The 24,934-nt window shown below is 32.4% G+C and overlaps 1 protein-coding gene and 1 non-coding gene across 2 annotated transcripts; both read right to left on the bottom strand.

Moving 5' to 3' along the window:
• Positions 1 to 54: 54 nt before the first annotated feature.
• Positions 55 to 24,512, bottom strand: LOC103576738 (von Hippel-Lindau tumor suppressor homolog). The gene is made up of 3 exons (XM_008557102.3): positions 24,230 to 24,512; positions 546 to 923; positions 55 to 323 (listed from the first exon to the last, which is right to left on the bottom strand). The coding sequence occupies exons 2-3, from the start codon at positions 761 to 763 to the stop codon at positions 56 to 58; spliced, it is 486 nt and encodes a 161-aa protein (XP_008555324.1). The 5' UTR covers positions 764 to 923; positions 24,230 to 24,512; the 3' UTR covers position 55.
• Positions 23,711 to 23,802, bottom strand: Trnay-gua (transfer RNA tyrosine (anticodon GUA)). The gene is given in 2 exon segments: positions 23,711 to 23,746; positions 23,766 to 23,802. It is a non-coding gene; the product is annotated as a tRNA-Tyr (tRNA).
• Positions 24,513 to 24,934: the final 422 nt, after the last annotated feature.

The following is a 24,934-nucleotide window of genomic DNA, read 5'->3' as shown; positions in this document are numbered from 1 at the left end:
GGTAATAACCCAGGTATGAAACCGCAATGAGCACGTGATTATATTACTTGATGTGTCAGGGATCTCCAGCAACACCTTTCCTGGGTAGCATTGAAGCCAACTCTCGCTGCAAACTCTTGGGTATATCCAGACTAAAAGCGTGCAAGTCGTGACGCAAAAGTCGTTTTATCGCTCTGAGGGAAATATCGCGTAGCGAATAGATGGGTAGCGTGATACGAACTTCAACCCTTGGAATTTGCTCAGGCAGCTGATCTTGTGACATACCTAGGTACCGAGTGAACCAAGGCTGCGGGAAGAAAACGTCCTTACCCTCAGCTATAAATCTGAAAAAAAAAAAAAAAAAAAAAAAACATATCAATGTTCTGTGCGGTATTTTATGGCAGAAAAAAATAAGACATTACATTTATTACAGTCATCAAATTGATTTGTTGTGGGATATATAAATTATTTTATTTTATTGTAAGAGGAAAATTATGTCTGGTTTTATGAAAGAACATCAAATTACATAAATATATGGAGATGGATTAGACGAATATATATTTTACCTGTCTCTTGTTTCGTGCTCGACAAATATCCATGGATGCGTAGCAAATGTATTAATGTCTAGTGTTCCAGATGCCTGTAGGATACTGTAACGCACTGCCTGTCCGTTGTAATTAATCCATAACACTTCAATGGGATATTGGGTTGTATTTACAAACTTTACAAATGCTTTGTGACGATCTTCAATAGATCTCAACACCTGGGGCTCATTTGTACCCATTTAAAGTTATTGACTTTATATATATATACTATTTATTTAACTTTTGTTCTTGTGCGGATGAAAAAAAAATACATGGGTTCTGTTGACATTAGAAAATTTATAAATACGCCGAACGGAATAAATCACGTAGATATGAATAAATACACGAAGAAACAGTTGCCTGAAACATATTGAAAGAATAAAATAATAAATATAAATATAAATAAAAGTTTTATGTGTTTTGATCCAAGCTAAAGTGCAATCGTTTTATTTTCAACAGCGTTTTGTGTTATATCTGCGCAAAATGCGTGCCCTTCCGGGTGCAACGAATTGAAAAAAAAAAAAAAATGCTAACATTTAGAGAGGGAGAGAGGCAGCAATATTGAAAGCTGAGCTTTCATCGGCTTATAAAAAGAAGAACAGTTGGAAAAACGGTAAAACTCCATTACATTTTTTTTTTTATTATTATTTTTATTCATATGATTTTTTATTTTTTTTCATTATTTCGTTATGTCATTTTGTGAGGACGCCCACAGGGACTTTTGTAAAGCATAAATCTCCTTTACTGTACTTTTATTTGTGCTTCATATTTTTCTGTTTCTCATTTCCTGCTCGTCTACTCTGCTCTGTTGTGAAAAGACGTCCCATGAGAGTGAACAATAAATACGCGGGACTAAATTACCCGAGGCAAAACAGTGGCCAAATAATGTAATTATTATTTACAGCGAAACGAAAAATAATTAATTAATAATATTTGACTTCATAATAAAAAACATTTACGTAAATATTTTTCAGCAGCATGCATTCAACAAACATTTTTCCATTTGCTATCGAATAAAACTTACAAGTGTTTGAAAAAAATGGAAATAAATAAAAAGAAAAAATGGGAAAATGTTTACCCTCTCGTGCAATGATTACAGAAACTTTAGCGTGTTGTGTATCAAGGCACACAGTGAATTTTTAAAAGCCTCTCTCATGAAATGGATAGTGTGCACAGCTATCCGGCACACAGAGTGTTAGTGGTGACGGGGTGCGATTGCAATAATCATGCAGTCGCGGTTTTGCGCTGTAGTTTCCGGTAAAAGTTTAGTTTAGCTTGTTGTATTTCTCGCGCTGGAGGTTTTCATTACTAAAATTACACTCAAATATACGGATAAAGACCAACTGGTGGGGCTGGTTATACTAGTGTATCATGCTACCGTGGTGTGAGTGAATGAAACGAACAGATATCATACGGGAATGAATGAGTGAGCAAGAAAATGTGGAAAAGCTAGAGAGGCAAAATGGCAAACAGCTAATAGCAAAGCGGATAAGGTATTTCATCATTGTGGTGGCGGTGGAACGAACAAAAGCTATTCGAAATAATATGAAATCCACCCTGCTGTCTTTTGTCGTTTTCATATACAACCGTAAATTAAAACGCGTGTATATTTGTCTCATGAATCACTAATTTGTTTTAGAGTCATCTAAGCAGAGACAAGTTTTTAAAAATTAAAACTGGATTTTTTGGAAACCATTCCGAGGATTTTATATTAATAATTGTTAAATTACTCGTTATGGACAAAAAATATACAAATATATATTTAGACAATGGGGAAATTAATTGCATATATTATGGATCTGTTATTTTTGAATTGACATTGAAAATGTTTCCACACAATTATAGATTACCGAGATAGGAAACTTCTGAAAATTGAATTTGCTGAAATGAACCTGAAAAATCGAAACTTTTATCAATCCAAACTTTGTCAATTTTAACTTTTTAAAATTAAACTTATACACACCGGGAATTATATAGAAATAGTTGTCATCAAGACGCTTGTATAAATTTAACTTTTCACCGATACTTTGTACAGAATATTCTGCAAAATAATGTATCGATGACAGCCATTGTCATATTTATATCACCAAGTCTAAAATAAACCTAATTTAGAAAATTTTTCCAGACAGGAACTCCATTTTTACCCAAATTTTAACCAATCAAAACTGGCCCTAGTCATCAAAAATGGTACCTCTACCCTATGGAAAAATGAATCTTATGATTAAAAGTAACCATTTCTATGGCAGGAATGATTCAAAAATTTATCTTCAGTGTAAAGACAAAATTAAAAAATAAACATATAAATCATTTGGTATATAAATGAACTTTTTTAAAAGTTTATTTATTGTTGTTGTTATTTAGCTTTAGAAAAATCGATGGTATTACATTAGTTTCTAAGAAACAGTGGTGTTAAATCGTGTAGATTAGCAAAGGAGTCATCCAACACCTTCTGACGCTCTCAAGTTAAGCTCGGATGAACTGTAGAGTAGAGCGTTGTACTGTAATTCGTGCTGTAATCACGGGTCTACCGAGTATCTTCGTTTCAGTGGTGGGCGTATTACGAGGAAACGAATTATACGCCAACTGCACACGTAACCATTTTCTCGTCTACTTTCTGGTGATTCATTTAAAAGACACTTACTATTTACCTGCACGAATACATGCCACTTTAATCGTAAATAAAGATATTATAACACAATTACTCTTGATAATTTTGTTATTCAACTTATGACAATAAAAACAACTTTAAGTGGCTTACCAGAATCAGAACAAAAAATAAATTTAATAGTCTGATAATTAATAGACAAACTTTTGTTTTTTAAAGTTTTTAAGTGTAAGGAAATAAGAGAACATCCGTAATCATCATAATGTGGCTTCTCACTCCATCGTGTTCATGCTGCTCAGTTTCAATTATCGCTCCGCTAATTGGATTTTCCAGGAGAATTTTTATGGACGCAAGTATACAAGACGCGACGTTAAAAAAAAAACTGTAGACGAAAAAAAAATAAAATTAATAAATAAAACCTTGTTCACAATTATACCAATTTTTTTTTTTTTTTTTTTAAGAAAATCCGATTATACCTTTTTCTCCTTCCATTTTGATACAAAGTACATGGTAAATATATATACATATAAAATTACAATGCAACAACTTTATTCATTAAAGTTATCGAACAAATTTTCATGGGTTCCATTTTAATGAAACTTACCAAGAAAGTTGTTTAGACGCACATATATTTATTCGACACACAAATCACAATAGAACAAGTTAATCGAGGTTAAATAACGTGTTTCTTAACGAATAATATTCTTGGTTATATAAAACATGACTTAAGTCATTGTTACGTTGATCAATTGTCGTTTGCATCTAGAACGCTATCAACTTGCCCCAATGTAAATAAATTGAAGAGAAATTTAATTCACTGTTATTTGTATATAAATATATATGAAGATTGTTTCTTCACAATTTTGTTTGATATCTTTTAATAACTTCAGTAATTGAAGTACTGTCGAGAAATATTATTTTTAACAGAATTGGCTATCGCATTTACAATCATTGTAGTCATGGTCCATTCTTGATTATATTTCTCATTTCCGTTGGTTGAATTATACTTTTATATTTTCTTGTTCTTTATCTTTGCATCCTCGTTTTATTCGCTCCCATTATTCTGATTCAATCTTTTTCGCCATGCGATTCAAATCTTTTCCCATTATCAAAAATAAATACATTGTTATCAGAGAATAATATAAACACAACTTGAATTTAAATATTCACAACAACTGGGTCAATATCGAAAATAACGAACGGATAAAATTCAAAGAGATCAAAAGTTATTTTAATTTCAGTCTATTAAAAAAGTATTACAATCTATGGATTTTTGTGTCAACAAATTAGCTGTCAATTTTGAATATAGTGACATGTTTTAATTTAATCCCATAATTTGTAAATCCATAAAAGAACAGCCAAAAGTTTTGCAAAAATATACGAGCTCGGATTTTGTCCTATTTCTGAGACATGACCGCCTAATTATTGTTCAAAAAACTAATTATTATAGAAAATATCATTCAAAAAATTAATTTATGCATCAGGTAGACGATCGCGGAGAGATTGCAACTTTAAATCGTTAAGCTGCATTTTCTGGGCTTCGTTTACTAGTAAATAGATGAAACCTTGGTTTTCATAAAAAATATCATAATTTGAGTTCATCTTTTAGGATAAAAAAAAAAATGATATTTTATAAATTTGTAAATTTAGTTTCCAAATAGTTGAACGATGCACCTATAATCTGCTGCGACATATAATAACTATCATGACAGTTAGTTTGAAACTTCGGTCCCAAAGGTCCAAAACTTTTCCTTTTCCTACCTGAGGTCATCTTTCCTATGTTTAGTTTGTTGTAATTTGATGGTATATTTATTTGTAAATAATTACATGGTAACTTCATTACTTTATGAATTATTCAGTTCTACTTTCAATCGATATTTTTTTGACATTATTTACCGAAATTGGTTTCGGTCAGTTTTAATTACTCAATCGCTAAATGACGGACCTTCTAGGGGGACAAGAAACAGAGATGGCCAAGCCTTGGAGTAGTTTGTAATTAAAAAATACGGCAGTAAAAGCTCTAGGTTAAAGCTTTTACGACGTTGTTTAATTATTTGCAACTTATGATGCATTTTTGATGATCTTGTAAGAAGCTTATAATTTTTAATTATTTCGTAGTTATTTTAATAAATAATCATTGTCTCTTTCTTAAAAACATTGCTTAGTTGGTCATGAGTACCATTAATAATTCATATAATACTTAATTCAAACTAAATATTAATTTCTGCTGAATAAAAATTTTTTTTCTTTTTCAAGCTTTAATAAGGTTCTTATTAAGTGAAAAATATTTTCTCTACACGCCTACACACAAGTTTATTACTCGACGTCACTAAAAAAGAATTAACTTGCGTAGATTTGATGTCGTAAACATGTACTGGTATCCATATGCAAAAGTATGTGCATCATACCAGTGGAAATTTACTTCCAACTCTCTTGAACAGTTAGAAGAGTAGGTGTCAACACTCATACATCTCGCAAAACTCGACATAACTAATGTACATATGTATGTTAGCAAATACATATATCACCAAAATATACCGCAAAAAATCGTGACGTGTTCTTGGCAACAAGGCTATACCTGCGCATATATATGAGATGAGAGCATAAAGAAGTATGTAGTACATAACTCGAAAAATATAAATATGTATATACACAACTAGTAAGTACACCTGAATGAATTAACATCCTTCCAGACACGAGTGGTTCACTCTTACCCAACCATCCAACCATTATATCCTCTCCTCATCTACTCGGCTGCTATACTTACTCACATAACTATCTAGCAGCCTCGTACCCCGCGGGTATTTATTCACTCTTTCAACTAAAAAGACTCTACTTAGTAATGCGAGAGTGAGAATACTGAAAAAATAAAAGAAACAAAAAACAAAAACTGTAGAAAAGAAAAAAAAAATTACACTTTAAGCAGAACCATCAGGACAACCATTAACGACATTTATATTGCATGAGTCTCGTTTATTCTTAGCGAGAATAAAAAAAATGAACGAGCACTAGAGTACGGAGTAATCTTAAAACCTACTTGAGGACATCCGAAGTCTGACTTATCCCTGGGGCTCTCGGCTTCATTAAATACACTTAGCTAAGAAAAATCCATCAGACAACAAAGAACTAAAAACAAAGAAAATTTTTGTAATTATTTTAATTACTTACACATTATAAATTCTTTCAATTTTAATACCCCTCTTAGTTACTTTTCACAATTAGTGCCTTCCTGATAGATTATTTAAAATTTAATGGCTCATTAAAGAGTCCGGGGAAAAAAAAAGTTCTACTCAGAATCTCAGGAATTTTAAGCTCTCAGAGTATCAAGATATTCAATAAAACGTGAATCAGGTGACTAGAGTACGAAAAAAGAATAAGCTACCCGGAAAAAGAGTAAAAGTGTATCAGAAAATTGGAAAATACTTGGAGCACTTGGCAACTGAATAGAAACAATAGCGAGCATTCCCTAGAGAGAAAGCCTTGCATTTCTCCAGTACACACGAATAGATACACCTTCTTCTTTCGCAGATGTTGTGAGCAGAGTGAAGAGAAGAAATGAGGGTGTCCAAGTATGCTAGAGGCAAAAAGAGATGATTGCATCTCGTAACACGTCGCAACAGTGCTTCCAAATCGACAGACTAATGCAGAGGAAGACAGTAAGTTGGAGAAGCAGCTTTACTAGACTAAAAGAGAAGCACAAGACTATCCTACACATACATCTTCATATATATATATATATACATAGATATACAAGTATGGTATTAGTGAAGCTTTCTGCATGTGGCGCAGAATTTGCATGCTATTAGCTTTTTCTTGTCCGTCTCCTTTACCCGTCTTTGGACTTAGAGCCAGAGAGCAGTTAGATGAAGAGGGTGAATATTTGCAACTAAAATAGAATACTAGTGCTTTATAATATCATCAAAGTTAGTTTATTGCTTGCTACTGCTAACCGGAAAGCTAAGTAGCATGGGTTTAAATGTAGATGATGGTTAATGATGAGGAAACACAGTATGCATTTTGCTACGGGACTTACTGATGCCAGCCAGCAGTAAAGACTGATTAAGCTTTTGATTATATAACGCTTCAGGTATCTTCGATATATACTTTACTCAAAGATGCTGCGGTTACGATAGTAAAGTTGTCATCAGTACACTCGCTTTGCCAAATTAAACTACATGGCCGCGGTGCTTTGACTCACGTTAATGGCAGCTTAACTCGCTCAAAATCAGCTTTCAAGGAATAAGTTGCATTTCAAATGTATATATCTGTATAAGTATATAAAGTTCAGGGTTTAATACTGATACTAACTGAATCTAAAGAAGGAAATGTAAGTCGGTTAGGATTAAAGGAAGGACTGTCCGTCTATTGGTCAGTTACTTCAACTAGACAAATGCCAGTCTGTTAGCGAGATGGACTTTTGTCACGAGACAAATACATGAATTATTCAGAGCTGCTCAACAACGCTTTGAGATTTATTCCTATCGCTCAATCAAGATCTACTCTTTGTGTTTTGTATATTAAATTATATATATATTTCAAAGTCGGGTTTGTATTTCACTCGGAATAGATAGAGAAAGACAGGGAGTGAATCAATTTTCTTGGTTCGAGTTGACGATTGGAAATTCTGTTTGAGAATATTTGTATATGGCAGATCGAGATAAATTATTAATTAAAACTTGGGTTAAAGTGGTTTTCGAAGTCAAATTCGGATTTTGATTATGTTTACTACTGTTTATTTAGTAGTTTAGTTTTGGTATTGTTTGTTCGAAAAGTTTATGCATTTCATCTTTACACAATAAATTCATTTAATATTAATTAATATTATGTACTTGATCATTTTTAGAGAAAAAAAAAATTCATAAATCAGCAGGAAATAAAACGAAGTCGTATAAAATTAATTAAATTTTAAAAGAAGCCAGTTGAGATTGAAAGGAAAATAGTTATGCAACAAAAAAGAGGATAATAAAATTTAAAATATATATATATAATCCTGATTGATCAAAGTTCTGAATTTAATACAAAGTTATTTTGATAAATTTTACAAATTCTTTGAAGCTGAGTAGCTTTAGTTAGTATGCAAATCTGAAGCAATATTGCACCGAGAATTAATCAATATAGTTATAATATTGAGGATTTGTAAAGCCTTTGAAATAATATTGTATAATATCGAGCTCATCTTGTCTTGATCGAAACTGTTGACTCGAATCAAGTGATCTAAGCGCACACAGCGGGTGGCCTCAAGGAGAATTACCGTCGGTTCCTGACGACGACGACGACTACGACGATACGTTTATACATCCGTGTTATGTCTCGGTTGTGTCGCCCTAGGACTACCTTCAGTGCTTGGCCGTCTGTCAAACTCATCCCTCTGCTCTACAAGACTCATCCGGTCTCGCTCCAGGTGGTCTTCTGCTTCCGTCTAACAGAGACACTGCAGACTCCAGAAAATTACCTCGATATACCTCTATATCGTGTCAGATACATCTAACGACATTTTATCCCGCGATAAAAAAAATAAAAAAATATAACCAACACAAAAGAAATCTCACTGAAAACGAAATAACTATCGATCCCTAGAATAAAAGACTCGAGTTCCAGCTCCAACTAATAAGCCTCTGAATATAAGCCCTAAGACTGATCAGTAAACTTTACAGCACGAGGCAAAGTTTTGACTAAAAACTTGCTATTTCTTTGTGTTGCAAAGAATGCCCTGCATTAGAAGTTTAGTTTTTACTTCTCAGTCTGAATGTGTTGCTAAGCATAAAAAAAGATGAAAAAAAACAATCGGATATAAAAGCAGAGCAGTGAGATGTATAGACAGCTTTTAAATCAGCACGTATCAACTAGAGATCCTCGTTGATGGACTTGCGAAAAAGTTTTCTGTTCGTTCGTCGTTAGTTCTAACTTACACTTCGTCTCACACTTTATGTTCTCTAATTGGTCTGTGAACTTAGCTTCCGCCTCAACCAGCAAACGTTTCCTACTCTGCTTGCTGCCTTACTTGAGTTTAAAAGGGGATTATAGTCGTTCAAGTGAACATGAACAGACAGGACAAACTTTTATAACATGATATTATCCTCTTGGAGCTCCCTCACTCTCGTTTTCAGCGCACCTTTGTCGACTCTCTGTGTACACACCTCCGACCGAGATATTAAACAGCAAAGCTGACAGTCTTGTCAAATAGAAACTATACATTATTTATAATACTCTCATATCCACCCAAATGCATCCAATCTCAGTGATTAATGAGCTTTAATAATGACTTGAAACAACTTTGAGTGTTTCGCGCCTCAAAATAACCTTGTTGAGAAAATGAAATCTCGTGAAATAATTCCACTCACGTGAGCAACATTTGAATTAACAGATCTGACGTGTTTCTGTTGGCAACCAGACAGTCGTGTGTGTACACACGTCTGTCCGTCAAGTTAAAGTCACTTGCTCGGCAAAACGACGACCCTTCTCAGACATTCGTACAAACGTATAAAGGAACTTCTCGAGAGCAGTGAAAGAGAGACCAAGTAAACAGAGAGACAGATAGCAAGTAGGACAAAGAAATAGTCGTCGCATAGTAGTCAAAGAGCCTCGGGCTAGATGTTGGACATTGTGGGCTACACGAATACACTACAGATGGAGAAAGGTAAGACCGACGAATAAGAGGAAGGATTCCAAGTTAATCCACAACAAAGCCATAGAATGCTCTGGTTTATAGTACACCCCATCACACTAGTTGACTCTGACTCTCTTCAACTTGGTTCAAAACTCTTGTCCCATCTATTCCTTCCTCTTCTTCTAAGTCTTGTTCTCGTTCTTGTTCCGTCTTTCCGTCCTGCTTCTTCTAGGTCTTCATTTTGTCTGCTGGGATCTCGATCCTGGCTACAAGCCTCAAGGCAACTTTTCTGCGTTTAGTTCTGCTTGATGCGTATATTTTAGTCCCGCCAACGAGCAGCACAGCTACAACTTTTCGTGTAATGTGACTCCGTGAGAAAGGGGGTTATTTAAAACAAAAGACATGTTCCGGTTTTGTGGTAATTACATGGACTAACTGCGCTCTTCATTTTTTCTTTAATTTTTTCGCAAAACTTTATCTTTGCCCACGAGTTTTAACTAAGCATTAAACAATTTTTTTTTACCTTCACTTTTTTTCGTATTTCAAGACATTTTTTCTATGAACTCTTGATAGCATAAAAAAAATAATTGTTTAATGATAATAATAATTAATGCGATATTATATTAGATAAATCTTTTGAAAATTAAACTGGTAAATAAATTTAGTTCCGATGAGTAAATTCTTTCGCGTATGATTGTTGAGAGCAGACTATTCATACAATTTGGCTGGAATTTAATTTTGATTTTCATTTACCTCAATTGTTTGTTTTATCGAAATATGTGAATAACTTTTACCGTGCAAACACAAATTCAATGAATGTAAAATAAATAGACAACGAAAAAAAAAAAAAAAACATGAAAAATTTTTTAATTAAAACTTTTTCATATTTTATCAACCAACAATTTTTGAATCAAAACAAATAAAACAATTTCGGTTAACCAATAATAATGCAGTATAAAAATCAGTCTGTTTGTTTGTTGATATTACATATAAAATAATAGACAATCAATTACTCTGGTGGCAATTATGCAAAAAACGGTGTTAATTAACATCTTCAATTAAACGTTAGGTGTAAGGGCATTTTAGGAAAATGAGGTGTATAGAATAAATGTATACAGGTAAACGAGTAAACGCGCAATCTCCGAGCTCTCAGTACACAAACATCACCGCTAATGACATTCTCGTCGTCGCCGTCGTCAATAGCGAGACACACCACCCCAGTGGCTAGTGTGCGGTTTTCGTATACTCTACACACAAACCCAACACTTTGGTGACTCTAGAGATTTCCAACGTAATTAAATGGATCTAATAATTCACCTCTGTAAAATAAGCTCCCTTAACTAAAATTTACCTCTACAAAATCCACCCTCTTCCGTAAAAACATAAATAACAAAAAAAAACAAGCCAAATTATCATAAACACCAAAGTATACATCACTGTCCCACTTGTTGTAACCCACTGATAATTTTGTGAAAATAACAAATATTACTCATATCTCGAATTTACATTTTAAACATGTCAAACCAAAACATGATTATAAAATGAATTAAAGCCAATTTACAAGAGTAATGCTCAAATTTTGATTATTTATTTTGTCGACTTTCTGTAAAATTATACTAATACTTTGTTTTATTTTTAGCACAGGCAAAACATATCAATGCCAATTTATTTGATCATCACTGCATAACTTTCAATTTATGATGAGTAATCTACTGCTAATTACTATCACTAATTACTCATGATTGACATGAATGAAAATTTATAAATCAATTTGAATATCAACGGGAGATGGAAATGTAACAGTTTTATCAGTTTATCCTGCGGTAAGTTTACTTCCACAGGTTTACATACATATGTATATATTAGTTTTGACATAGAGCTGATAGTATACTACTATCTACTTGTTGTACAACCTCTTTTGTATAACTTTTGAGGAGTATATCGACTCTAGAATCTAGACACAGACCCTAGATACTAGACTGCAGATTGGTGTACTCTTGTTTGTACACTGGGTACCACAATGATGGTAATGGTGACAGTGGTTGTCTAGTGTGGCAAGCATACTGGTCTCTTCTCAGTACAGTATGTAGAGGAAATAGGACACATCTCTGTGGTGAGCCACCAAACCCACACTGCCGTAACTCAATTAATTTTAATTGATCTATACAGCGTTTCCGAGTTTACATATACACTTTACAAAATTTTACAGTCCCTGTAGTCTGTATTGGATGGTATAGATGGTAGAGCCCAGTATAGACAGCAGATTGTTATAATATGAGGGTATATATTGAACATAAATGGTTATAGAATTATCGTTTGTTAAATTAATGTCCTTTACGCTTGTAGGAATAACGTAGTATTGAGCTGCCTCGATTAAAATGCTCAGACAATCTCATCTCTCTATCACGACTTGAAGCGTCCCGTGCCCTAAATGGATTATCCAAGATTAGCCAATAATTGAAGTCTAATTGCTTTACGTAGACTTAAATCTGGGTACTTTATTACTTAGCGTAGGTGGTACACAATATTAAAAAGAAAAAAATAAGCTAAGTATTAACATTTACTTTTTCATAGATAATGTTCTGGGATTACATCAAAGTGAAAATTTAATTAGCGTTAAAGGGTTAATACTAATTAAAGACTGGCAACTTTGTCGTAATTACATAAAGAATAAATTACGCTGGATGATTTCAGAAAGAGTTATTAAAATAGTGTATCAGGAAATTAATTTAATTTTAATTTATGTATATATATATATATATATGGGTTTTAAATAATGAGTAATATTTTTAATGGCGCAATTTGTTTAATAGGTAATTTTGTGGTTTCAAGAACATTTATTTTATCGCCGAGAGAAATTGTTAATAATTGAATATATATTTTCTCGGTAAAATAACATATTTTTAACAACTTCAAACCTATTATTACAGAAAATAATATTTTTAAACCTGATATTTTAAATGAATAAATGAAAAAAAGAATTTTTTTAATTAACAAATAATTTACTACGGTATTAAAGTTAAGTGCAGATAATTCTGTTTTAAAATTTATTTTGCTGTGAAAATTTATCTACTTTATTATTATTTTCGTGGAGTTTTTTTTAGCAATAATGTATGTAATTGAATGCAGGTAGAAGCCAGTTGTTGACTCAAACTCTCAAACTGATAAATAAATAAATAAATAAATAATGAATGTTCCTTGGGCTTACAAAGTATAACTTTTTTGTCCATATATAGTATAGAGTATATGTAGTATAAGAACACGTAGTGTAATTTCAGTAGCAGAGAGCAGAGGATAAAAAAGTAGACGCAAAAGAGCAGTGGGCAAAAGAGTAGCTGTCGATACCAGTTACTCGTTTTATTTCTTTGGGAGCGAAGTCGAGACGACAAGGAATGGGTGAACAGGCTAATAACAAAGCTGGCTCACATAACGAAGCATCGACGACATTCGCGCGGGAGTTGCGAGCACCAGAAGAGTAAAGGGTGAGAGAGCTTCTGTGAGAGGATGGTTTGTTGGTTGGAGCCTGGATGGGGTAGTAGTTTGAAACCCTCTCAACTCTCAACCTCGCCCTCGTCCTCACCCTTGCCCTCACCCTTGCTCTCTGGTCTAGTCAACATTCCCATGTTCCTGGTGACGCAAACGTGCTAATTTGCCACCGACAAGTTTTCCCCAATACAATGGAACCAAAAAGAATGAATATAATATTGGGATGGGGATAAAATAAAAATATATTTTAGGGTGAGGTTTTAAATTATTCTCTGTACAACCTGGACGAAATATCGGAAAAAATATTTTTTTGTTGTTTATTATTTCCTACCGCGCAATATTTTCCGCATAGAATATATAAAATTTTGTGGCTTTGTTCCTTTAATTATTTATTATTATTATTATTATTATTATTATTATTATTACTTTTTTTAATTACACAGCATACGCGATGTAATATTGCTGGAAAAAAAAAACATATATACATATATATGGATTCATTTCCTGGGGATAAACAGAGCATATCCTAGTTTACCCAGTCTCCAGTTAATTATCATCACCATCCAGCGGCAGTAAAACAAAAGCATTATCGAATTATAACGCAAAATATTTTTGTTATTTTGTTTGTTTAATAGACAGATACTAATTACCATTTTCAAAGGATACTACACACTATCAACATTGTGCGTATAATATTTTAATGAGATTTATGGGATCCAACCCGTACAAAAGTACCTATGGGATATTTTATATAAATAATAGCATCCGAGTTAGCATCAACAGAGTAGAAAGCTAATCCATTGATCAAAAAAAAAAAAAAAAAAAAGTTAAATATTAATCCTGTCAGCATGATAAATAAAGTAGAAATAAAAAAAAGAATTATGTAAAACAATAGCGGCTTTGTTTCAACGTCAACATCCAATGCAATTTGCAAATGGCTTACGAGCATACCGATCAGTGGATTGTTATTTGTCGAGCATAGATATTGATGAATAGCACCTGCACACTGTACTCTATGCATAGACTCGATAGTACCTCAATAGTTTCGCAGAATAAAGTTTATTTAATACTTGAGTAAAACAACTTTGAATATTACAACCCAACTACGTCTAACTAATTTTGAAACTGATGCCACTGTCTATTGCACTCCTCATATTTTTCTTTTCAACCAGATTAATTAATCATGATAGCTCGGTAATTACATAACATGCATTAAGAGCAGTATAACGGGAGTATCAATTATTTAATTGACTAATAAGTATTATATTTGCATAATTAGCGGAGATGTAATGAGCGAAATTCGGTAAAATCATATTAATTCATTAAAAGGTTATCAATTATGGATATATGATAAATTAACAAACTGGATAGCGTCAATATCAATCATCCCTGAAAAGGTTTTTACAAAAATAAAATACGAAATTAGAGTAACCTCGATGTAACGAGTAAAGTTGACGGACACTTTTGGGTAATCCAATGACGTCATTGAAGTTTCGTTAAAATAGCTGAATTCGGTTTTAAATTTAAAACTGTGACAGCGTTGACATTTACAATCCGACGAGAAAAGTCAGCAGATTTCAATTTTCATTTCGATTGATATCCAATCGATTGATATACATCCATATATATATATATATGAGGGTATAGGTATCTGTATGAACCTGAATGAGAGAAATGAAAAAGGAAGGTTCATTTGGTGAGCGTTGGATATAAATTGCACGAGGCACCAGTGAGTAGAAATAGCAATTAATTTAATATTCACTGAGGGTGTTTGGTATGTCATGAGAGGTAGTGTGAGGTCAGAGAACAAGGTATGATTTATTGGAGTGATCGAGTGCGTATACACGCATTCACACGGGAATTATTTCTCTGTGTGTCCGTGTGTGTATGTGTGTGTCTCTGTATGTTATGTTAGCCTCAGGGTGTCGACAATCGAGGGTAAAATTGATGTATTTATTGAGGATGCTTTAGGGGAAGTATTTCGCTCTTTTTACGCTTAATGTCCACACAACTCAAATACCTTTTATTTGGATTATATTGTTCTTGGGGAGCAATATATTCACCTGAGAATTTCGCCAGCATGGAGATGAACTTTCAAGCAACGAAATAAATTAAAAAATAAAAAAAAAAAAAAAAGACATGAATAGATAAAAATCAAACGAACTGAATGAAATATTTTCGATGAGTATTTATTTTTAAAAACAATGCACCTATCAAAAGATATTTATCGTTTGATCAACTGATTTAAATAATACTTTGAAGGTGGATTACTTTATTTTTCTATTGGCTCGAGCCAATTTATTTACGGATGTTATAGAAAAAAATGAAAGAATATCAGAATGTCAGTGTAAGAAATGTTGATAGATATTTTATGTCCATCGAGTTGAGTTAAATCACCAATGAAAAATATATATACATATATATAGATATACCAGGGTGTGACGGAAATAAATATTTCAAATCGATAAATTTTACCAAGAATAGACTCTCGAGATGTGCATTGAACGATGCAATAAACTTTCTCAATCTACTCTTATCTTTTTTTTTTTTATTTCCATTTCTTTCTCTTTTGGTTTTTCATTTTTTAAAACCCTATTCTTATTCTCGATTTTTGTTGGCGCTTTTTTTCTCCCTTGGTATTCTTCAGCAAAGATTCTTGCAGCGTCAGCCGTTCATAATGCAATAGTCGATCAGAAGAGCTTGCTCATTACCGCTAAAATTCATGATGAGGCAACGAATGAGAACTCAGGATCGTCTACTTCAAAGCTCAACAATTATTTTTTCGATAACCGCGCGCAATAACGAAAAAATAATTCAAATGAAAAAGAATATGCGATAAATAAAAACAAGAAAAAATGTGAGAAAAAAAATGTTGAAATGGAAAAAAAAAAAAAAATGCATAAAATCAACCGAATCCGCAAAACTTATTCAACTTGCACGAATCGTATCGAATTTTCCTGGCATGAGTTTGCGCGACAACAAACCACACAGTCATGTTTTTTATTTAGTTTTGTTGAAACAAAAAAATAAAAAGTAAATAATAAAAAAAAATAGGGGAATGAGAAAAAGAATAATGCAAAATAGGTAGGAAAAATTGAAGTGGCGAAACAAAAGCGTATGCTTCTGTAGCAGCGAAAACGTGGCTGGCATATTTACTGCCTTGAGGAAGAAAAACAAAACGAAATATAAAAGTGTATACATGTGCGGGCGGAAAAATAAAAAAAAAGTGAGAAGCATCTGAAGAAGGGTAAGATATTTTTTCACATTTCTCAGTCCACTTTGACTTTTACATTTGATATTATTTTTTTCATTAAATCTGTCCATTGGCAGAAAATCCTGCGCCTCGAAGAAAAGCCCACTTGTATTTTCGTTTGCACAGCATCGATATTACGGCTCAGAGTTAGACTTCACACGTATAGAAAGAAAAAAAAATTTCACCTTCTGCTATGATATTTCTGTTCTTACTCTCACTCAGCAAAAGCTTTTTTTTTTTTATATCATATGCTTACAGAATACTCTTTACTTTCATTTCCTTTATATTTTATTTTATTTTTTTCTACAGTTATTATATTAACTTTAATATCTCTCTTATTGTAGCTCGCTTTGTGCCGTTATGCCACTGAAAAAAATTAATAAAAAACGGCGGCAAGGAAAAAAGAGAACAATAAACGAAAGTGTAAATTATTATATATAGAATAGTGAAGGCATGAAATATATTTTAGTTGTTAAAAAAAATAAAATAAGGGAAACATGATTGAGGTAAAATTTTTTAGCTGGAATAAGTAAAAAATGTAAAAAGAATAATACGTGACGTAGGAAATAGTAGCAGGAAAGATGTACAAAATACCGGCAATTTGTACGTCTTACTACGGTCTATCGATTCCGGTCTTGTAGTTTATTCTCGGTTTTCAAATGTCCTATATATATGTATTATATATCTTGTCTATAGAGAGGAAGCCATTTAGGTGATTCGAATATTTTAATGCAAAAATTTCCGATAGTTTTGTCGATTTATTTTCCGGTGCGCCAAATGTGAACCTCGATAAGTATAAATATAAATTTTAAATTAACCCAAATTTTTTATTAATATTTATTAAATTTTAGCTATTTTTATTTTATTGAATTTAAATTAAAATTACGTTCGGTTCGATTGACAAAAACCTTTTTTTAATATAAATTTAATGAAATTTGTTTTTTTTTTATTTATTTATTTTTTCAACCATACAATTTTATTACTAAATGTATTTTTTCGGTCGTCTGATTTTTTAAACATATTCCAGCTGTGATAATTCAACTTTTTACAGAATAATTCAAACATATGTTGTAAAAATTATTTTGTTTTTTTAATGCATGTAGAAAATTATTTTCGATTAATATTTAGCGAAAAAAAAAAATGACCGATGTATGAAAAGCGTAAGTGAACTTGAAAAACAATTAAACTAAATGTTTTTAAAATTATATATAATTATATTTTACAGCACTTGTTTTTTTTTTTTTTTGTTCGTGTCATTTATACAGAAGGGGATTTGTTGAATTCGAGTAGCCTTCCGGCTCGTTACGAGTAGTAAAGAGAAAGAATGGAAAAATACGTTGAGCGCATAAAATGGCAATAAAATGCAAATAAGTGTGAGCAACGAAGAATGAGGAAACACGAAAAGAGAAGTATGAACAAGAGACAGCGTCAGGAGTCAAGCGCAAGACAAAAAATAAAAATAATTTAAATAAAAAGCTAAAGCCAAAAAAAAAAAAACGTAGTGTGGGGTAAAACGCAACTACAATCATTGAGTTTTATGATGCTTTAGTACGAATTTGCCATTGCAAAGTCCTCACTACAATCTTTTTCCTCTAGCCCTTTCTTCCTTACAACTCGGAAACCAGGATTTACGAATTAAACGTCCTCGGTGACTTGCCTCTTCCGAATCTACTTTTCTTATATTTTATAGATCACAGTCGACGACCAAAGACCGAGTATAATATTATCTATGTATATATATATCTATATCTATATAATATAAAAGATTACTCAAGAAGAAAGAGGAAGGAAATGAGAAAGTAATAGAAATGGAGAGCATCGGAAGCATTAAAGTATCTGAACGGGAAACTGAATGCAATTTTCCGATTCTAAATGAATCGACTTGAGAATTTCTAACGGTATCTATTTTTAAAATAAAATCAATTAATAATTTTTAAATTTATACCAATTACTCGTATTATAACTGTATTCGTGTCTGTAACTTTACTACAAACATGACAATAACTATTACCATGAGATAAATTTAGCATGTAAATTAAATTTGTTAAGTTCGAATCTAAAGTTTATCTTGGCAATACAAATATAATTAAAAGATATAATATAATAAATAGTTAATTGTCCCTATGGATTATAAACTTTTCTCAAATAAAATCTTTTAAAACAAAGTTAATAACTTAACTTTTGAATTGTATAATACAGGGAGTTGAGTAAGCGAAGACAGATAGATAAATAGATAGACAGGTAGATAGATGGATAGATAAAGTAAAGGCTTTTCGAGTTCCTTTTGAATTAGCGGATAATAAATTGTAAGAAAGTGAGATTTAAGTGGATAATTTAATAGTTGCAATTGTTGAGTCTCTGGGTACTGCGGGTCATCAACAATATGAGAGAAGGAGGAAGATATTAAAAGCCTGGTTTAATTTTTGTAATAAAATTATAAGGATGAAGAGTATTAGAGGTGTCGAGGGCACTTTTATCTGTCTGAATGGCAAACGCCAGCAAGGATCATTAACTTTTAATTGTGAGCTCGTATCTTCCAATAACGAGACCCCAGTACAACCTGAGTTGGTACTTGGTGCCTCTGGTATATATACTACTGTCAGACAGCCAAGATTGCGACGTCAACGTTTACTATAGCCCCGGGGAACTCTTGTTGCAATAATCCAGCAAAGCCCCAACAGACTTTGCCTTCATCCTTATTTTTTACTTTGACTTTTCAACCTTATATTTATATTTATATTTATTTATTTATTTTATTTATACTCGCTTTAACTTACGACAAATACCCGTTTATTCACTGGCAGTATTTATCGCACAGAAAATGAACAAATAATTCATACAACAATAAATCTTTTTAAATGAGGCTTTTCTTATATATTCACAATACTGCCTCGCAATGTAATCTAATGTTATTTATGAGTTGATACAACTTTATTACATACTTACTCGGTAATACATAGCGCAATTAAGAGGTAAATATAAAAAGAAAACTTTAAAAGTAGATAAGACTGTTTCGACTTTTAGCAGCGACTTCAATAAAAACATATGGCTTTATATTTTCAAACAAAAATGCTCACGAAAAACAATGATAAAACATGAATCTTTTTCGAGTTATTTCGATACTTCATTTTTTTCTCGACTCTTTTTCCAGTATTGAGCTCAAGAGTTTTTCCGATTATCCAAAGTCTTGATATACACAACAGTGCGTTCAAAGAATAGAAATCGTTTTTCGAAGGGAAACGTAAGATAGGACAAGATGAGCTTGAGGATAAGGAGGGTGCCCAGAAATAGGGCTTTTGTCCTCAAGTCTCTTTCTGTCTTTATCCAGCAGGCTCTCTTTGCAAGAAGACAGAACGGGAAACGCTTGGTGGTTGTGACGCCATTGTTTCCTGTGGGTAATCGTACACAGACCATGATACAAACGTCATTGCAATATACTGAAGGAAAAAAGCTGATGAAAAACTCCTGGTGAGAGGAAACAAAGAAAAAATTATATATATGTATACATATAAATTGCAAGGGTTGCCGATGAAAGAGAATAAGGCAACACATCGAATTGTATACATTGGCTTATAGATGTGTCGTGAACGAGAACGGGGAAAACTGAAACGACCAAGGACGGCGGAAGGTGTCGGCAAGAATCAATATTGAAAACCGAAGGGATATTTGTTTGCTACTGGATTCTTGTATAAAAAGGACGCGATGAAAAGGTAACGAAGAACGTCTACATCCACCGAGGAATCGAACAGAAAACACAACAGTGGCTGATAGTCAGTGTCGGTGGAAATGGAATAGAATGAAATGAAAGAAGAAGAAGAAGAAGAAGAAGAAGAAGAAGAAGAAAATGAAAACTCAAAGAATAAAGAAGAAATGTTTTTGTAAAAAATGTTACTGGTGAGTAAGCAACACTTGGAGTCGACGTTATATTGTTCTCAGAAACATACGGATCGACTTTTATTGATATTTACTTTGGACACTTGTGTTTGTTGAAATACTTTTTTTTTGTTTACTAGCCTAATATTATGTGTAATTTACTGTAATATTTAAGGAGTAACACGAAATAAAATCATTTTTTACTTGTAATTCAATTTTAAAATAAATTATTAAATGTTTTAGTATTTAAACAGCGGCTATTGGATAACGTGTGTTATAAATAAGTAGATCTGATTAAACATACTTTAAAAAGTGTAAAAAAAATGTATGAAAAATAAATAATAGTAAACTTAAATAGACGGTTGCGTGAGCTTCCTCATTTCGGACCACGCAAAGGGCACTTTGTGAGTAAGAAGAAAAAGCATATGGTAGAAATAAAAAAAAATCGCTTCCGGAATTGGCAATTACGATCCGTGATAGCGTTCGCTCAGCCCTCGGCTGAGAATAATATATATAAAAAAAAAAAAAAAAAATAAAAGAATATTTGCGTTTTCTCTTTGCAATATTTCTTTATTACAGAAGGATTGAACACGAGTGTAGATAGAAAACGGAAAAAAGTAAAATGTGAACAGGAGTATGTTTACATCTACATACATACATATAGATGAGAAAACACGAATTGTATTTTAGATTACATATATCAAAGTCCCATGCAATGTCCAATATTTATCATTCGACAATTCAATATTACATTGGAGCTAACGGAGCAGTAATCTGAAAATAAATAACAGTGTATACTTTAACTAATAACCCACTTTATTTAAAATTTGACAACATTATCGGTTTTATAGCCGATATCAAGCTCCTCAAACTTATTTCTTTTATTGTTTTGGCTCATGAATTTACGCCAAACTACGAATTTCTGTTTGCACAACAGTATAACACATCAGACATACACGACGCCTATAATTCATTTACGACTCACCCGAATGTGACTTTGGATCTCGAGGTAAATAATATCTTTCAACACTGTAAGCGGCATGATCGTAAATCTTGTAGCCACACTAGAAGAAATAGCAAAAAAACCACACACACTCACACACACATATTAGAAAAAGGATAGTGAAGAAAAAACAAAGAGTGTAGAAAGTGTGCAAAAGCTCTTTCTAGCTCGACCGTGAAAGCCCAGATTACTTTTTTCTTTCAACTTCTCCGTCTCAACTTTGTTCTCGAGTGTTTTTACCCCTTTCACGCCTTAAATTTTTTTATATCGAAATCATTTATTAGATTGAGTGCACCCCACACATATAATACACATTATTGGCGTAATTCGAGTTTATAACTTAGCATTTTGTCTGGAAAATCAATTCCAATTGGGGTGTATTATTGAGGGAAACTTGTCAGGAACAAGTGAATTAATGTGGCTTCTCGAAAACGTTCGTAGTTGAAAATTTCTCTAACAGGTTCTTCTAGTGGATCTAGTGTTGCACATAATACAGACACACTCACACATATGGATGCATACAGACATATCTGGTGCATAGACACCCCTTTGACTGTGGAAAGCATAGAAACGTACGTGCAGGGATTCAACTCATGGATTTAACGTTATGCCGTTTACCACGGATGGTGGAATTTACTCGAGAATAGCCAAGTGCCTTATTCCAAGACCCAAGGCTCTCTCCACAACCTCCTTTACACTTATACCAGAGCTCACTCTCACCCTTTATCGTACCAGTAAGCTCTCGGCGATATTACGAGGGTGACGCGGGGCTTATCGTAAAGTCCAATTTCAAACTGGTTGGGTTCCAGTCGTCGTCCTCGTTCTCGTTCTCGTCTTCATCCTCGTTCTCATCGTCCTCGCAGTCCCTTGCTACAGAATGAAACACCTAAGAAGCCCCATTCAGTTTCGATTTTCACAGCATTGTTTCATTCCCCAGCTATGCTACCAACACCTAACCCTCTTATACCTAATACTTATACACACATGTCATATATACATAAACATACAAGTATATTGTGTATATGTACATATACAAAATATTATATAAAAAGACCACTTTAAATTCCCATCAATTACATTTATGTTAATTTTTACAACAACTCTACAGTTTTATTTATTAATTATCGTTAGCATGCATTTGTCAGTGATTATTTCAAGAACGCCAACAATTCACGCAAAACAAGTTTGTGAAACAATATGTCACGCTACACGCGAGCAACCCATGAAAATTATTACACGAAAACACATAGCAGTGCCGAGAGTACTACCGGAGCAGCATGCATGTGACAGGGGTTGCAGGTGAGAATTTTCAAAGACCGACATATGGATATGAAAAATAACTCATGTTTTTTTCTATACAAATATATACCAACACTTTTTCAGTGCACAACAATACACATATTTATCAACCTAAATTATTCAATATATTATTTTATTTCACTTCAATATTTTATTCGTTACTTTTTTATCTTTTGCTCTATAAAAAATACACGAACTATGAGACGGATATACTTTTTTAAATCCCCTATATTTTTTTATACCCATTTAATTTATAAATAAACGTGTTTATTTATTTTTCATATCGTGTTTTCTATTAACAGACGATACTGAATAAAACAAATTTTACGGCTATGAATTCTGACGAACAAAAATATATCACTTTTTTTTATGATTTATTATTTACTTTACTTTTTAATATTTTAATCTCAGATCGAATATTTGTTGTTTTTATAACAAACTAAATACGCCAGTATGTGCTGATGTAAAATAATTATTTGCCTGACAAACTATAAATATATGTAATAATATATTTCGCACAAATAGATTAGTGTAGAGGAGAGAGAGAGAAAGACATGGGAAGCGGGTGAGAGAATATCCATAAGCGAGAAGACTCATATCGTATAGCCTGTTCATTTGTTTATCATTAAATCCTAATAACAGTGATAGCGAAGATAATGGAAGCACTTGTCGCACGATTGGCAATTTCCCTTCGGGATACATGATTCCCATCTATATGAACACCCTCTAGCCCCACCCACCTGCCGATGTTAAACATTTTCAACAGATAGCTCCAGTATCATACATCGCATTTTCACTTCTGTGTAATTAGTATCTAATGGGGTATTTGAATATCACAATACGCATTTACTTCATTCCAAATAATTTACACATTTGATCAGAGCCCAAATTACTAGATAATAATAATCCAGGCTATTAATTATCCCTATTTATCAGAAAATTTCCAGTGCTTTGTTGTCAAAGCTAACGATTTAATTTTCCTTGGTTTTTGGTAACAAAAAAAAAAAAAAAAAAAAAAAATTCCTTCGAGCCGGATTTGAACCAGCGACCTATGGATTACTCTTGTCAACAACCAACTACAGTCCACCGCTCTACCAACTGAGCTATCGAAGGGAATTGATGTTCGAGTATTTTTTTTCATACATGTCATATTTTTTATCTCCATAATTATCATCTCTATTTTTGAGAAAAAAAAAAAACAAACATGATAATAAATAACAACATAAATATTAAAAGTAAAGTGAAAGATAATTTTTTTACGTACACTGATGTCCGAATCTATTTTTGTGATAATAAAAGATTCTGTAAAAATAGATATGACCGCTATAAAAATATTATATAAAGTCACGCAGAAAAAAAAAAGCAGGAAGATAAATATTTTTTTTATGTATAAACATTAGTAGTAGGGACGATGAATATCATAAATGGAGGGAATTATAACCTAGATAGAATAAAGTGATTTAAAATAAAATGTATGTAGGCTATAAATGACGATGAATTTTATTATGGGTATTAATATTTAGATATTGAATAAACTCACCGGAAACATCTGATTACTCGTGCAAATTAATATAACTTCCTCAGTTTCTTCATAACAACAAATTTTTATGTGTCACAAACAATAAATCTTTGGTATCTGACAGTATTATTGTTTAACTACAAATAAAGAACTCGCGATCGCGGTATTTTATCGTAATATTTGTGTCACACTTTGACAGAACATTTATTTATGATATCACTGGTAAATCAAAACATCAAACACGGCACATTCGAACAACACGTTTATTATAATTTTTAACTAACACACTAATGGGTCCGGGCACTTAAACTGAACCGATCTGACATCTTGCGACGCGGGCAAATATTGCTTACGAATTTTTCGAGATGGCGCCACTTTTGCTGACACTTTTAAATAATACACCCGCGCATTCTTTTTGAAGATTATAGTATAGACTAACAGAAAATTCATTAATTATATACAATTTTTTAAATATTTTTGTAAATTATTTGGTAAAAAAAATCCGAAAAATTTTTATTGTTTTCTAACTTCAGAATTACATTATAAAAGAAATTAAAATGAACTCACGACTTAGAATAAAAAATGTCTCGTAATAAAAGTATATATTATTACTACTACACAAATGTAAAAATATTAAAATAAAAAGTTGTCTTAAAAAAATTAAATATTTAAAAATGTATGTTATATTAATAAAGTGTAAATTTTCATGTGTATTATAAAATGAGT

The sequence above is a fragment of the Microplitis demolitor genome, chromosome 8 (assembly GCF_026212275.2).
Source record: "Microplitis demolitor isolate Queensland-Clemson2020A chromosome 8, iyMicDemo2.1a, whole genome shotgun sequence".
NCBI classification, from domain to species: Eukaryota; Metazoa; Arthropoda; class Insecta; order Hymenoptera; family Braconidae; genus Microplitis; species Microplitis demolitor.
The sequence above is the reverse complement of the archived record's forward strand: the minus strand, read 5'-3'. Positions and strand labels throughout refer to the sequence as shown.

What these genes read in the sequence shown, in the direction of transcription:
- LOC103576738 (XM_008557102.3), bottom strand. Translation starts at nt 763, where the DNA reads ATGGGTACAAATGAGCCCCAGGTGTTGAGATCTATTGAAGATCGTCAC. An exon ending in GAGCACGAAACAAGAGACAG is followed by an intron (nt 324 to 545) that starts GTAAAATATATA and finishes TTTTTTTTTCAG; the next exon opens with ATTTATAGCTGAGGGTAAGG.